The sequence below is a fragment of the Antennarius striatus genome, chromosome 7 (genome assembly GCF_040054535.1).
Source record: "Antennarius striatus isolate MH-2024 chromosome 7, ASM4005453v1, whole genome shotgun sequence".
NCBI classification, from domain to species: domain Eukaryota; kingdom Metazoa; phylum Chordata; class Actinopteri; order Lophiiformes; family Antennariidae; genus Antennarius; species Antennarius striatus.
This window is the reverse complement of record NC_090782.1, coordinates 22,114,287-22,130,859: the sequence shown is the minus strand read 5'-3', so window position 1 is coordinate 22,130,859 and position 16,573 is coordinate 22,114,287. Positions and strand designations below refer to the sequence as shown.

General features: G+C 39.3%; 1 protein-coding gene across 1 annotated transcript; it reads left to right on the top strand.

The window, feature by feature from the left end:
• The first annotated feature begins 8,116 nt into the window (after nucleotides 1-8,116).
• c7h1orf210 (chromosome 7 C1orf210 homolog) lies at nucleotides 8,117-15,951 on the top strand. Its single transcript, XM_068319931.1, has 4 exons — nucleotides 8,117-8,267; nucleotides 12,551-13,115; nucleotides 13,292-13,486; nucleotides 14,484-15,951. The coding sequence occupies exons 2-4, from the start codon at nucleotides 13,073-13,075 to the stop codon at nucleotides 14,684-14,686; spliced, it is 441 nt and encodes a 146-aa protein (XP_068176032.1). The 5' UTR covers nucleotides 8,117-8,267; nucleotides 12,551-13,072; the 3' UTR covers nucleotides 14,687-15,951.
• The last annotated feature ends 622 nt before the right edge of the window (nucleotides 15,952-16,573 follow it).

The window sequence follows — 16,573 nt, the reverse complement described above, 5'->3', positions numbered from 1 at the left end:
ACAAAGTTATGGCTCAGTGTCTCCTGGCCAAGTTCAAAAAGCACATTACTGCCTCCCCAGGCAAAACAACAGTGTAACAATGAAAATCTGGAACGACCTCATTCACACAATCAAGCACAGCCCTGCACACAATAATGTGGAGCAATGAACAGGACACAGCTTCAAACTGAAGAAGTGGAAATGAATGTGACATTATAAATAAAAATCATAGTAATACAAAGTTTAAAAAAAGAAGTTGATGCTTTTGCTGGAATGATATTGGTAGATTTACCTTCTAGCATAAAGGCCTGAGAGCCAATCAGGTTGGCCCACTAATTATGGCCCATTATTATTAGTGAGTTATGGTAATACATTTGTTCTCTCCTGTGCTGTATATACAATATAGTCTTATCTAGAAAAGCTTTGCTTAGAGGACACTAAGACAATTGGCTAACAAACATATGCTACCTAAACAATTAATGTCTAGTGATCTCACAATGAACATCTTAAAAGTCCTCTGATTCACTTCATTATCCTTTAGGACTTGTGTCTCTGCTTAGATTTTGCGGTACCACTCTGGTTTCTGTTCAGATGTCAGGCAGTTGACTTTGAACTGGTCACACAAAGGGAGTATATTCAGTAGGAAGAAAGGAAAGTTAATAAGAAGGAGGAAAGTCGAAGGGTAAATGAAACAATAAGAGAACGAGGAAGAAAGGAACAAGTGGTCCAGGCAAAAAGACATGAAGGGGAAAATTAAGCAAACAACCTGGTGGAGGAGATAAAGCTGTGAGCTTTTCTTCTTTTTATTATAATTAACTTTTCTTTTTTTTTAAAATCACTGCAATGTCACAGCTGAGACAACTGGGAATATAATTCAGTAATGTTAGGGAGAATTATTACATTAAAAAGAGCCAAACGCATCAACTGGCCTTCATTCACCATAGAGAATTATGTTAAAACATATTTGTTGAGATTTTAAGGAGTTGAATTTTAAAGTTTTTCCATTTCAATTATTTAAAAAACATGTTCAGTTATCACGCCTGAGCCGCAGAGCTATTACGATATTATCAGCTGGCTCGATGAATTTGATGACACACACTTCTCAGAAACATGAAGCCACTTATGAATTCAACACAACTGCTTTTATTAGAAGATTAAATATGCAACCTTGATTTGTTTAATCATTAAATGCTGGTTAAAATATTTATATGGAGTAGCAGTGCAATGTGTGTAAATATGCTTACCAGTCTTTCACTAACACCATTGCAAAAAAAAGTCAGGGCTATGGGGGAAATGCCACCTAAATGGTTTTAGACAGTAAATTCACCGCAGCACACTCCCAGGCATGTTTGACTTGTTTACGACGTTCTGTTGTGGGTTTTAACAGAGGAGGTGCCGATGGCAAAGATGGCCGCGACTGGAAGTGAGACCGACAAGAGTGGCGGGAGGTCTCCAAGACTTTGTGAGAAAGTTTGTATTAAATTCCCATTTCCTGCCATTGTGTGGCGAGCTGGCCGGTTTCCACACGCAGTGATCCTTATGGGTCCAGGGAGTCTATAAGCAAGGGTGTCGCTTACACCTTCCAAGCCCTTAAACTTTCTCCCATTCCTCCTCATGTCTAGTAAGAATCCTCTCATTTTTCACTTCGATAAAATCATGGACGCTGAGCCACCTAAAAACAGGAGTGTATTCAGTTCAGATGCCAGTTCCTAATCTTTGTCGCACGTGGCTTCCTTTTCTCCCCCGTACGTCCTGTCATTTTCCACCATACACTTTCCAACAAAGATGAAGTGCCATTTAAGTAACCTTAAAGGTAACACGTCTCCGACCGAGGGATTGAGACATGGAATGATGGGAAACAAACTAGCAGGGGGCAAGAAAATATTAAAGGAGTCTGACAAAGGGCTGAATTAATATTAGTGCACAGTTGTGGGCTGCTTGCGATATTGTCTTAATCCCAGATGATGACTTAACTTTAGATTTTATGAACATGCTATAAAACACAGACCCACACAAAGACACACACAGTTCAACTCTTTGTACTAGTGAGGACCTTTGTTCATGTACTACATTCTGTAGCCTCTAGTCTGAAACTTCACCATCACAACTAATTTCCTCACCCAACTATTCAATGTTAATAATTCTGATGTGAAGCTTAAAGTCAAAAGTGAAGACTGCATGAACTCTCTACTCCCCAATGTTTAGCCAAAACACTCATCCAATCTCATGAGTCTCGTCTACTGCTGCTTATCCGCTTTGGGGGTCTGGGGCCTGCTGGAGCCTATCCCAGCTGGCTATGGACGAAAGGCAGGTTACACCTCAGATCAGACGCCAGCTCATAGCGGGGCCACACCGGTGACAAACAACAAACACATGCACTCACACTTATAAACAATTTGGTGTGACCAGCTCACGTAAGCTGCATGTTTTTGGAGGCGGGAGGAAACCGGAGAACCTGGACAGACACAGGGAGGGAACATACAAAACTCCACAATAAAACCCAAAAACCTTCATGCTGTGAGCCAACAGTGCTACCCACTGTCCCTCTGTGCCACCCTGTCAAATCATGCATCTTTTATAAGTATTTTGCTCACCCCAAATAGTTTTTGATCCATGCTGGCGTAAGCGTCAGTATAAGACCTTATTTGCATCGTTGGTGCTGTGGTAGCCGAGGTTTTCAAGGAAAAGAAACGTACTTAAAGGAAATTAATCTCTGGTTCTGTTTTACTTTATGAAATAATAATGTAATCTAATATTAAAATGGCCTTTGGGATGATGGTGGACCTTAATATCAGTAATTTACAGCACTGTGGAAGGGAAACTTTTCTTCTGGATGAGTTATTCATGTGTCAGCAGTGATTTTTTTTAGGTTTGCATACTTTACATACTTGTCATGGCAACTGATCATTTTGTGAAATATATGTGTTTACAGTATATCATTAGACAAGGATGAAACACTTAGATATTGACATTCTTTTTAACACCCCATCTTGTATAACACACACACACACACACACACACACACACACACACACACACACACACACACACACACACACACACACACACACACACACACACACCTATATACATACCCATACAGACACACTCATGTCACTGCGATGAATAAACATTTCCCTGCAGTTTTACTTCCTGTCATTCATCAATCTAGTTGTGGGAAAAAAAAATGTCCCCCAATCTGCCTCCTAAGGTGAGGCTCCATTGATCTGGGTCCATCGCCAGACGCAGGGTAGACTGACCCACCAGCCTGACACCAAACAAACCCTGCATGTAATCAGGGATGTTGATGTTGTACATGCTGCTGACCTCTTATAGGTAGATATAGTACACCCACAGAGACACACACCTCAGTAATGGTGTTATGGAAAGCTTCCAGTCCAGACAAAGGAAGCTCTAATCATAACAGCATGTAGTTGACTTCTAGTGTAGGTTTAGTATCTATAGAATTATTGCATTTCAGGCAGACACGATTGTTTCAGTGAGCTTTTTTCACGGTTTTATGCCAGGTGGTTTTGGGTCTCCCAGGTTTCCTCTTTCCCAGTAGTTTCCATTTGGAAGCAAACCTGAGAATCGTGCTCCAACCCATGTGAAGCACATGGCTTGTGTGTGATTTCCCCGGTGGCTTTCTAGCTGTCAGTTTTCTACTCCAGCTGGTGCATTGATATTTCTTGTTCAATCAAGACATCTGTTGTTGTCGTTGTTGGGTTGTAAATGATTGGTCTGTTTTGACTAGTCAATGTCTCTCTCAACCACAAAGCAGAAGCAGGAGCAGCTTTGTCTTTGGGCTATATTGCTTGGAACGGAGTTGGGAGAAGACTGCCAGAGTCTTTCCCAGCGTAGCTTTGCTATCCTCTCTGATGAGTCTTCCCAGGTAAGCAAAGTTTTCCACAGCTTCAAGTGCTTCCCCCATGTACACACATGGGTGCTGCTTCAGTTATGTTTATACACCTCACTTGAGTTTTTGAAGTGTTGACATTAAGTCAAATCGGCCTGGCACCCATTCAACTATTCGTGGTGAAACATGGTCCAAAACAGTCAAATGAACAAATACGTCCAGAACTGAATTTAAAATATTAGTTAACCTTCTACTATTGCTATGTAAGATAGTGGTGTGAATCACAATTATAGAAGTGGAGGTTACGTTCCATGGTAACATGATTAACAAGGAAACAGTGGAAAGGGAATGGTCCGACGTAGCCCTGGAATATTATGAATGACACCCTGAGATGGTTGTGCTGAAAGGCTGAAAAATGCAAATGCTGGGATTTTGTTAAAATGTACCTTACGACATAAACAGAGGCCACATAGGCCTCTGGGAGGCAATTCTACAGCGTGTTACCTGAAGAAAACTGAAAGTAAAGCAAATCAGAGAATACTTGAAGCTAAAGAAAGTATGGAATGCAAGAATAAGAGAGGGAGAGAAAGAGAGATGGACTAGTTGTTGTTGCTTGTCTACGGTTTCCAGAGCACTAGAGCTCCATTCAGGAAGAGGCACTGCTGCTGGAGGCTGATATGTGTGTGGAGGAAGTGGAGGGTGCGCAGGGGCAGGAATCACCCTACAGGCAGGAAAAGGCCTGTGGAGGTGATGGCAGGGATGGAGGTGGAGGGTCTCGGCTCCTGTCCTGGTAGGTGTTTGCACACAGGCACAGATTCAAACAGTAATACTCCACAGATCTTCATTGTCATAGGCTAATAAATATGAGGAATGTAGAGAAGACAGAATTGGTACCAAAACATGGATGCAGCATTTAAAAAAAAATAAGAATGCAACAGCAGCACTTTGCGTGAACTCTAACACATTCTACTGTTTTGTTTTTGTTTTTTTGCTGCTTTTATAGGATTTATGGGATTATAATCTACAACTAGCAATAGTTTTTTTGTGTCTTTCTATTTGTGTTGTGCAAAAATACTTTCAGAAATTACTCACTGGTTTGGCCTTGGCAACAAAACAGCAGGTTTGAATACAACTTTTTGTCATGTTCGAGTTTAAACAACTGCAATTCTTGTGTTTTGTGGGGATTTTTTGTTTGTTTTGCACTTTATGCACAATTAATGGATGAATTCCAAAACATTCACCTCTGTGTTTGAGATGAAAATAATAGATTCATTCAAGTTGTTTTTTTTAATGCCGTGAAGAAGCTATCCTACAAAAACACTGTTTGGTAATAAAACTTTTATAACAATGAGAACATTTGTTGCACAGCAGCTTGACCCAGCTTGGTTTTTATGCTTCCTTGCGGTTTCCATCTAATAGCCCAAGAGAATGGATCTGCGTGGTGATTTAACAAGTAGCCAAGAGTAAACGATATATTGGTTTCCAACCCGATCATGTACCAAACTAAATAATTCGAGAGATGGACACGTGCAGAAGGAGTTGCAGATACAAATCTATTCTGCAGGCCAAACCAGAAAAAGTAGTAAATACTGATAATTATTATAACAGTGTGAGACATTCAACGCAAATTCCTCGCTGAGCCGTTACTAAATTCTGCAACCCTCTCACTATTTTTGCATAAATATTTCCACAGCATTCACAAGGGGGATAGAAAAGTGCACGCTGGATTCTTACGAAAAATATGTTGGCTTTTACATGAATCTCCCAAACATAGCAGGTTCCGACTTAGCAGGCAGACAAATAACACAGCGAGGCACAGAGGAACTGTATCTGTGCTTGTGGAAGCATTTAACTGCAGCGAGGTGATCCGTTACCATATGGTTAAGAGTATGTTCGCACAACCGTGACATCCAAAGCAAACAGTAAGGAAATACAGAGTACTGATTAACACGCCATTCAGAGAAGCTCACGTCATTAAATATGCATCTCAATGCTTCTGAGAGCAGCTATTTATCAAGCTTTGTGTTTTCTAGACAGTAGATGTGACAAGAAACATTGGTTCGCAGTGAAGTGCGAAAATAAATAAAATACACACCATGAAAGATCAAAAAGAGAGAGCTGGGAAACTGATCCCCTTATCCTTTTCCGCCTGCTTTGTGCATAAAGTATTACACCTGCAAGACGTGGCAAGCGCTCAAGTCAAACAAATTATCCTTTTCCAACTGCATATTAGCGAGGTAGGTAATGTTACACCGCTGAGAGCATGTAGTCAAGAGACTCTTATATCACATTAAATGATATGAAACAACATCTGTTTTGAAAATAGGTCATTAAGGCTGCAGAGGGGACGTTAGGGTGAAAAACGCAGAAGGGATTTCGTTTCTATGCATTTTGCAGAAACTTGATCGACAAAATTAGAGCCCAGAAAGAGACTAGAGCATTTTATTATACAAGAAATGACAATTAGAGACCACTCAGAATATTATTGAATCTTTGTATAGTTGCAGGTGTTGTAGTAGGATGCGTCCACATTTAAAAACAGATGTGCAAAGAGCTTCACATTTCCAGATGGAGGTGACATATGACTCACAAATGTGTCACCAATGCGTGCTTGTAAAATTTACACCTGCTTGATTGCATATTGTGGTGGTTAAAGCAATAAATTATCTCATTATCTCTATAGACTCAAAAAAAAAAAAAAAAAAGGACTGACAATCAGTCCAGCCTGCTTAGTGCTGTTGCTTGTCTCATTTTGGTAGTTAAAGGCCAGTCGTATGCTTGTTTGTCACAAAGCTCTTCCTCAGGTCCTTCTGTCCATTGTTACGGCCAGTTTGACACGTGTTGTTATTTCCCTCAGACTAAGCAAAGACTTCACAGCTTCCGCCAGACACCCACCACTTCTCTGAGGGGACAAGTCATAAACATCCCATTATAGAAGAAGAAGAAGACAAAGGGAAAGCCCCTGTCTTCATCCAGAAATCTTATCCAGATCACAGCTCCTATAGCCTCCTTGAAGACCTTGACCTTGGCTTTGTTTGCATGTTGTAAATGTACTGAACGTGTGTACATACTGTAGGTGTATAATGACCAATCGTATTATGATCACATATGGTAAACCAGCACACACAGTAGCAGGACCCCTTCTAAATGGAGAGCATGATGACATATCATTACGTCCTCTGTGCATCCAGTCCTTCAACCACTCTGATGCAGTTATCAAAGTTGCCCACATTGGCTAGTCCTTGTTGCCCCAGTGGATTTGGGTTGTCTTATTTTATTTCTAAGAAGTAATGCAATAATCCCTCGCATATCTGCACTACAAGATGCCTGGCTTCATCTCGTTGTGGATTTTTAGTAGATAGTCACGTGATACCACACGCGCATTCTATTGGCTAACAGTATCCGGATGTGCGCTCACGGAATGCAGCAACTTTCTTCATATCTTTCTTAAAGCTGAAACATTGAATAGCTACAACATCGAATGTGTATGATAATCCAACAGTGAGCGTGCAGCTAACAGCCTCTATGCCTCCATGGTGGGAACGCCTTGCTGACTCTTTCAGCTGATGCTGAGTTATCATTTTACTGTCCCAACCCAGCCATCTCCCCCAAGACATGCAGCTGAAGCATCCTGGAACATATCGAGGCAGGGAGGGGAGGAAGAAGAGTAAGGGAGGGAGATGTAAAGAGACAAGGTCCATCGCTGAGTGGTCAGGAAGTGGCCCTATTGTTTTCAGGGTCACCTTGTTTTTTCTGTCGGAGACACCAGAGGTCTGTTCACTCCCCCTCAGGCAGTACATCTTAAATAAACAAAAACTCCTTGTCGCCGAAAACTTTATCTTGTCTGATTTCCTCCCTCTTCTGAAAAAGGCTGAGAAAAGGGTTTACATTTGAGACAAACAAAGTGAGGTGTGGTGCCTGGCTACCACACTGACTAAACTACACTTACATGCACTCTCAGAAGACAGAAAAAGACCCATAAGCAGTTAACAAAACAGGTTTACTTTATAACCCACTGGAACTGCATTTACATGAACCGCACATCTGTTTGCACAAACACTGGTTAAACCGGTTTCACTCTTGATTTCACACGGTTTGCTGAAAATGTATGAATTATTGCCTTTAAGTAATGCTTTACTCCTTCCTGGTTTTGCAATGTTCAGTTACAGTATTACCTTCTCATGACTCTGTTGTGCTATTGGACAGAAAGGCATGACGGGGAGGCGGGACACAGCACACCTTTACTTACAAAGTTATCCATTAACTTGTGCTTCAGGGAAGCAGCTGTCAGGAACACCTCGCTCAACCTTTGCACAACACATCCTACAGACAAAGAGGAAAGAAAATGTAATTAAAGCTGATGGGATATGTGAGATTGGATGAACTACAAGTGAGGTGACTGAAGATAGAAAATACACAGACAGGTGTCCAGGTAAGAGAGGGAAACTCAGCCGGTCCTTTAAATGCAAAGTGTGTTGCACTGTGTAAATGTCACCTGACAATCTCTACTGTGCTTGCTTGATGGTTTGTGACTTAACTGGAGAGCTGATTACACAACGATCACCAAATAATGTTGTTAATGTCAAAATGTAAAGTCGTAATATACTTTTAGGTTTACTTCAGATAGTGTCCAAAAAAGGAGGGCGCACTGATGAGGGCATCGCCAGTGAAATCAAGACTATGATATAAATATGAACACAGCAATGATAGAAATCATCATATATAATGTCCAAGACTGAATTTGCAGGTGATTAGTCATACTTTTAAGAAAATAGACTCATAGATGATGTGTTTTACTATCAGCAAGGTAGCAGCCGAACCGTTTCCTGCACTTGCTGCTTGCTGGCTACTCTGTTTTCACTCAAAACACCAATGCGGCTTTCTTCATGATCAGTATTCTATTTAATAATGTAATCCAGGTGATTCCGTTTTAAATGTAAAGATGTATACTTTGTGGTAAAAATGCATGTCGTATAGTGCACTGGTTAGTTAATCTTAGGTTTAAATGGTTAGCTCTTACTCATTGTGACCCTGTGGTTTCTCTGTTGACATATATCCAGCGCTGAAAGGCAAAAAGCAAACACTTTAGGGCACCACTCTTATGATCAAGATTATTATCGCTCTTGTAACCTTACTTTGATTAACATTAAAGAGCGATATGGGTTGAGCACTATTGAAATGTGTAGGTTTTTTCTAATTTTTGGTGTGTATGTTTAATAATTATGCTCATAAACAATGTCTCTGCCAGTTGTTTTCTCAACAGGCCTTACGCCATTTTCCTTGAAGAACAATGGCGCGGCCCTACTCCTCCACACACTTTCAAAGCGAGATAAAAAATACAGATCTTGGCAGTAGAGTAAGAGAGAGAGGCTTTGCTATGAGTTGCTCTCTGGACTGTTGTGATTGAGGTCGGCTGAAGGATGTTCTTTTTGTTTGTTTTCTGAGTATTTGTGATTTTCTAAATCAGAGGAGCCTTTTGTGTGTATGATTTGGGTTTAGGTGGTACGAAAACCTTTGGTGCGAGAGTTTGTCAAAATGATTTTGAGTTGTCAATGTCATTTTTGTTGTATATTTGTTCCTTTAGTTGTAGAAAAGACAGTCTTTTCCAATCAAGCATCGTATTTACAAAAGTTTGAATATTAAAATTGAAGCGTCAAAGGAAATATTCCTTTTTGTTGATAGATTTTTGTGTGTCTGTGGAGCTCTTGTAGATTTTTAACTAAATAAATCCAGTGTCGTAGTTTAGCATCTCGCTCATTCTGGCCTCTCTTCCCTTAAGACTCCTTTTAATAATTTATTTTTAACCTGTTATGGATTTTGGTCTTTTTATTATGAGATTATGAGATTGGTGGCTTATATTCTGCGTCCATCATTTTTAAAGTTTGTACAGCACTTCAACTCTGTTGGTTTTTAAATCTGCACAAAAAATAAGTTTGAGGTGAGTTAATTGGACCTTTTTCAATGAGTCGAAAGAAATAAGTTGGATCTCGAGATGAATGAAAACAAAGTGAGGGTATGTTATATTATTTGTCTTTGTATTGTTCTGAAGTATTGCACTCTTTGGTCCTCACATTTACAGGAAATAAGTTATTGTTTACTACCAACAAATCATTGATATCTGAAACAAGAAGTGTTTTTTAGCACGGTCAAAATCCAAAATGATTTAGAAGGAACTAGAGCTGTAATCAATGCGACAGAAACAGTACAATGTTTTTATGTAACAAAAGTACTTCACACTTGAGTTAAAGCGCCTATATTCCAACATCAATAAATTCCCATCCCAAACAGCATAATTAAATTTCAAACCACAAGATTAATTTGTCTGTTCACAGTAAAGTAATCGTGACCCATGAGCGGAACATGATTTTGATGTTTAATTCAGTTTAATGACAGAAAGATCCTCCTACACCCTCCGGCCATCATTAGTGTGTCTCTGAACTGACATTCAACTCTCAATTTGGGGCGATGAGACTTAAAACAACGATGAAAAAACTGACTCATTTCTCTGGGAATGATATTCCAACACACAGACAATGATGCAAACGTGGTTTTTTAAGCATGAATGCTCACATGCTCATAAACACCACTACGTCTGACACACATTTCTTGCTCCCAGGCTTCACTCCCATAGCTCCCAGTCCTGTGCAGCTCAGTGTATGTTTTGTTGTGCTTTGCTTGTTCGAGGACAGAACAGGAAGAGATAAAGGCAACCCTGTCGGCGTGTTTACAGCCAACACCGCTGAAGAGAATAGCTGCAGAAGGAGAAAAGGAAGAGTCCTAATGGCTGGCGCTGAGCAGCCGGATTGCTCTTGCTGTGAAAAATCACCTCAGAGACAACAGAGAAAGAGAAGGAGACACAAATCTGTACCAGCTCCAGATTGATTTGGGTTCGTTTCCATAGTTATTCACTGCAAAACAGGCATGCATTATTAAACAGAAAGATCTCAGACTCATCCCTTCCCATTTAAATCCAAGAAGAAAAAAATGTCAAGACAACGTGAACAAGTTAATATTTGTAGTCCTGCATCAGAATGTAATTAGGTTTGATATGTGTCTTTTGTTCGGGTTTAGAATCCAAAATGGTTTTAATGTAACTAGTAAGTTGTAAACATGCATTCAAAGGACACACACACACACACACACATGTTTATATATGCACACATACTGTATATAAACACTATATTACCAAAAGTATTCCCTCCTTCCTTCACACACATGTGGCATCTCATTTTTAAACCATAGGATTTAATATCATGGCTATACTTATTGTGTCGTTGGCATCTCATCACTCTACCGCACTGGAATTCACCGAGCTCTTGAGAAGGACCCGTTCTTTCACATATGTTTGTAGGAGTATCCTAAGTGACGTTTGATTTTATATTCCTGTGGTCATGGAAGTAACTGGAATACGTGAATTATGTGATTTTAACAATGTAGATCATCTTTTTTTCCATTTAAATCTTTCTTTTATCCAAACGTGATCAATGGAAGTGGATAAATGCAAAAAAAAAAAAAAAAACAACCCAAAAGAAAAACCTATTTTCCTTAAAAACAATAACTTTGAACATCACAAGAAACACAATACAGGTAAAAAATAAATTTAAAAAAGGGTAGTTCTGAGGAGGCATGAACCTACAGTTGGTGTAGAGTGAACTTGTCTGACAACATTAGCACAGCGGTTGTAAATAAAGGGAACCAACATCATGCATGCAAATATCTGGCAAATTTGTGACTAGCTGCACTGTCCACAAAGATCCTCCTTCTATTTCAAACATGAGGATTTTGTTTGAGCTCTAAACATCACTGATATTATTCGTGTCAACTCCAAACGAATACATCAAGTGGAAGTGTACATGAATCTGACATGTTTTTAGTCCCTTCGTATAACATTGTAATTAAAGGAATATTGCTGTGAACAGTTGCAGGCAACCAGCAACAATTTTAGGAAGTTACCAGTTTTAAGTTCTGTTGGAATTAAAACCAACAAGATAGAATTTGTAGATCAGCAAGCTTTAAAAGGCGCTGATGGAGGATTTTTATTGACTTTGAACAGATTTGTTTTTTCCTATGTACCCCCACTGGTGGCACCAGTTTACATTTGTCTTCTCATTGGGTAACTCACACAAAAAAAGCAAATATTTTCCCCAAGAAACCCAATGTTGGTGCGATATAATGACATTTCCTCTCCACGTCAATTTAATATGTTGGCAGGTATCACAGGAAATCATATCCTGTGTGCGTACTTTTATAGGCCTTAGAGAATCATTAAGCTTCCAGCTCCAGTATTGTGGTGAACTACAACACAGACAGTCAGTGTTCTATGCTGGACCGATGGAGGAAGGTCCTACAATATGTGGGACTTCCTGTTTGTGACACACTTTTTCCTGTTGTGGATAATATCCTCCTGAAACTCCTAACATCTTGCGCTCAGTTATGATTTCTGGATAGAAAAGATCCATCTCCTTGATGACAATCTCACTTATACATTGTCGCTAAAATATTCAGGTCATTTGATTGTGTTCTTTTTCTGTGGCTCAGTTGTGAAATATGAATTTGCTGACACAAAGAGTCCAGCAGCATTCAAAGCCGTAACGCACGTGGGATATAAGGGCATGGAATAAGTCGATGATTTTTCTTTACGTGACATTAATTTGTGGGTTAGAGTGCAAAATGAAAGGATTCATGTTAATTTAATGTGAGCCATCTCTTTCACAGTTTCTCTCAAGCCTCATTTGACTGCATCAAGACGACTCTGGCTCATGATCATGTGGATTCGACTCCCGCTGGTGACTGAACAGAGTCCCCTGTCACTCAACCTTGCCACCTAGTGGAGTTCTGAGATTTTGACTTCCTTCTCCCAATAAGTGGGAATCCTGTAAATGACTGCCTCCTTCATCTGGGAAGGTTCAACAACATTTCCTGCAGATTTTTCCTAACCTTAAAATAAAACAATACCAACCATCCTTGCACAAAACACTGGTTGGTGAAAACATTTGTCCTCAGTTATAAGAATTCAAGTGTCAGCCGAATCTTGCAGCGGGAAAGGCTCCCAATTAGCAGCTCACAAAAAGATGTTCTCTGGCTGATATTAGTGATTTACCTCCCTTGATCCATGGCTTCACACTAGAGTTAATGGTGGCTGGAAGCAAGAGGCAGTTCTTATCCAACCAGAGGCAAACGGAGCCACACAGTAGAAGTCCAACCACATAAGAGATACACAAACAAGAGCAAAACCAAATGGAAGTGACTTCAAATGACTCAATGACGGAAACACAGAATGGTAAGAATTAGAGGAAAAAACTTCCCTGATCCTCAGAAAAATGTGATAAATCTTGTGAATATTTATCAAAAGTCAGACTGTTGCTTGTAAAAGCATTCAATGTGAAATTAGAAAAAGTGGATTACATTTTTTGGTCCACTTTTTTTAATTCATTTATTTATTTTCCTCTCTTGCAGTCACTTGGAATGGCCCGAGAGGTAAATACAACTCTCACAACTGGGAGTTCCTGGTTGCCGTCCTCGTCACAGCTCTCTCCGTCTCCGTTTTCATCGCCCTCCTGGCCAAATTCCAGGTGTTTCGGCGTTACCTGGCCAGCTACAGGCACACACGGCTGAGGGACGCAGATACTGTCAGCCATTGTGAACCAACAGGTTTGTTTTTGCCCGTAAAAACATCTTTGATATTTGAATGGAAACTGCACAGAGCGAATATCTCCACTAAGACCGAATGCATGCATGCATGTACCGGATCTGGACCCACAGGAAAAAATCATGACATGAATGAGAACCACAACAAACATTATTGTCTTAGCTGCACCATAATGTTAGATATGTGTTCTAGACGCGTTTGTTACTATATTAATCCATCAGAGTTTGGTTATAATCTGGATTGCGGTCACACCATGTAAATAAGTAAACATAACTAGACGTAATCACAATCAATGGATTATTTCCATAGAAATTAAATCAAATTGTGAGAAAAATCATGCATCTATATTGAATTTGCACTAAACTTTAATAGGTTTTGCTAGATTTTCATGTTAAAATGTTTATGTAGTTTTTCCGAATTAGGAAAGTGGTCACAGAATGATTTAAAAAAAAACAAATTAAATCAAAATTATGGAAAACTGGAGGAATCTCCTCATAGTTTCTTTTCTGGAGCATTACTTGCACTTCCAGAAAACATCAGTCATTATCTTAATCCTCCTAGCAGACAAACAAATAAGGGGCACTAACAGACCTTTCTTCATTATAGAGGCCGCTGAATTTTCCACTCAGTGCCTATACAGCCTGTTTGTATTCAGCATTTAAACCTTAATGCTTCAGTGATGACTTAAAAATTGCATTTTAATTCTGCCAGCAATTATTTAAATATGTTTACTTCACATTCTGATTGGGACCAAGGTACATGAGCGCTTCCATTAGGACACATCTGCTGATGGTACACTTCCCCTTGAACTCACAATTTGCTCATTTAGGAGTAAATGAACACTCGTCGAAAAGCTAAAAGGTTAACTGGCAGATTGTTTTTCCCTTTCGATGAAACAACAGGTGACGAAATTGTTGTTTTCCAGAGATAGCATTTAAAAATGAAGTTTGTAATGATGGAAACATGCAGACAAAAGTGAAACTGTTTCTATCACCGCAGGCCTGGAGGTGGGCTTCACTCCGCAAGGAGGCAGCGGGATCAACCCTCGCTGCATGCCTCCCGCGAATGAGGAAGAAGACGACGACGGCTTCATTGAGGACAACTACATCCCGGCCAGTGAGAGAGCAAGAGCTGAAAGGGCAGCGGAAATAATGGAGGACACGGAGGATGAGATGGATGAAATCGAATTTGCCATTGCTTAATAGAACTGTCTCTCCATTTACCTCCTCAACTGCATAAACCACCAATTCCACTCCTGCTGTCTTTCTGTTTCTACAATTGTTTGCTCAGATTCATGCCATTAGTTGCAAAATGATTAAGTGCAAAAATGCAAATATCAATGCAAAAGACATTTTAGCATCAGCTTCACTAATGTAAGGTACCATTTTTGTTCTAGACAGAGACATTTTTGTTCTATTTTAATGAGTTCAAGTAAAATCAGATCTTCTGTAAATGTTAACATTCAACACTGACAGATGGGTCTGTTGGCTGTTTTTGGGTACATTACTGCTGATTGGTTGATTTGCAGCACAGGTTAATCAAAGTATCTTGTGGTTTAAGCAGGAAAGAACAGCTGTGACTTGAGTGTACAGGAATATTTCACTTTTGCACTGTGGTGGCGTCGAGCGAAGTTGCAGATGTACTAGTTTGCATGAGCTTTTGATGATCGCAGAGCAAACCATCGGATAATTTCCAATAACTTAATAAAAGCTCAAGGTCATCAAAGCGAATTTACTCGACTAAGTGAATTATTGGACAGATTTTAAACAGATTTGGTGGGATTTATTTCCATCCAACTTTTAAATTCATAAATTTACCTTCATAAAATGGGTTGGTTCAGAATTTGTTTCCTACTTTTTGAAGATAATACAATGGCTATTTTGGGCCTTTTTTATCAGTTACTCAAAAAGGGAGGGATGTGTGTATTTCACTTCCTTTATCACTTCAGTCAAGGTTATTTCTTCACCATTGTTACCAGTTACTCTTAAACTATTTGACAGATTTTCATGAAACTTCTTAAAAGAATCTTACAACAAATATTTTTACACAAGTCTTGTTTGAATTTCATTCATCCCTTAAATTAATTAAGATTAACAGAGACATTTGTTCCTTCAAGGACAAATGTGCTTATGTTAGTGCTCTCCTTTTTTCACATATCCTAAATTTTTACTGTTATACGTCAATTTGTATTGTTACAGCATCGTGGAACATTCTGATTTTTACCTTTTCTTAAATAAAATATATCTTTTACAGATTTAGGAAGGTTCTCACTGCACCTGTTCTACATAACAATATAAGCTGTTTTAATTATAGTAAAGGAATTAGCCCACTTTAAATTTAAAATCCTGATTTGATTGCTATTTTAAGACTCTTAGCAACAGACTGGAGCAGTGACTGAATTTCTTATCTTCTAATGATTATTTTGCAAAACTAGTTTAAAAAAAATGTGACAATAAAAATCTATTGAAAGCTGGATCAGTGTCACCTGGACTGCTTGAATGGGTCAAATGTGGTAAAATAGATGTCACTTTTGAGTACTACTTTCTTTTCCAATTGGTATTCGTTTGTCACAGGGGTCAAAAAATGTGAACGTCACACTCACCTCTTTTTAAATTTTACATAACTGGCATCAGTTAATGAAGCTTGACACTGTGTGTCTAACGGGGGCCCGGAGCCTCCGCGACCATCCAGCTGATGAGAGTTTCTGACAGGTCTGTGGAAAGCCGTCAGGCGACGCTCTTACCCAGAAACGTTAAGTTCACGTAGACCAGCTAGAGCAAAACCGGAATTTCACTTTCAAAATAAAAGTAACGCATTCGAGGTCAGCTATGACACAAACCACAGCACTTACCCTCACAGGATTTGCCTATTGATATACAGTATTTATTATCTCAGAATAAAAATTTAAAGGTATTATACTGTAGGTTGTGCGTAGATTTTTAGTACGTAGTGATAACAGAAAAGGCAGTACAGTACATGAAAGTCATGAATTCGTATTGCATTAGAATTATCTACGTATGTAAATATAAAGATTATATTCTAATGCACATTGTGCAAGTTTTAATATGTTTGTGATATTCCACAAGGTC

Excerpts from the sequence above, each read along its gene's own strand:
- c7h1orf210 (XM_068319931.1), top strand. The coding sequence starts at position 13,073 with ATGGAAGTGACTTCAAATGACTCAATGACGGAAACACAGAATG. Across the intron at positions 13,116-13,291 it reads AATGACGGAAACACAGAATG|TCACTTGGAATGGCCCGAGA; the intron begins GTAAGAATTAGA and ends CCTCTCTTGCAG. Across the intron at positions 13,487-14,483 it reads CAGCCATTGTGAACCAACAG|GCCTGGAGGTGGGCTTCACT; the intron begins GTTTGTTTTTGC and ends CTATCACCGCAG.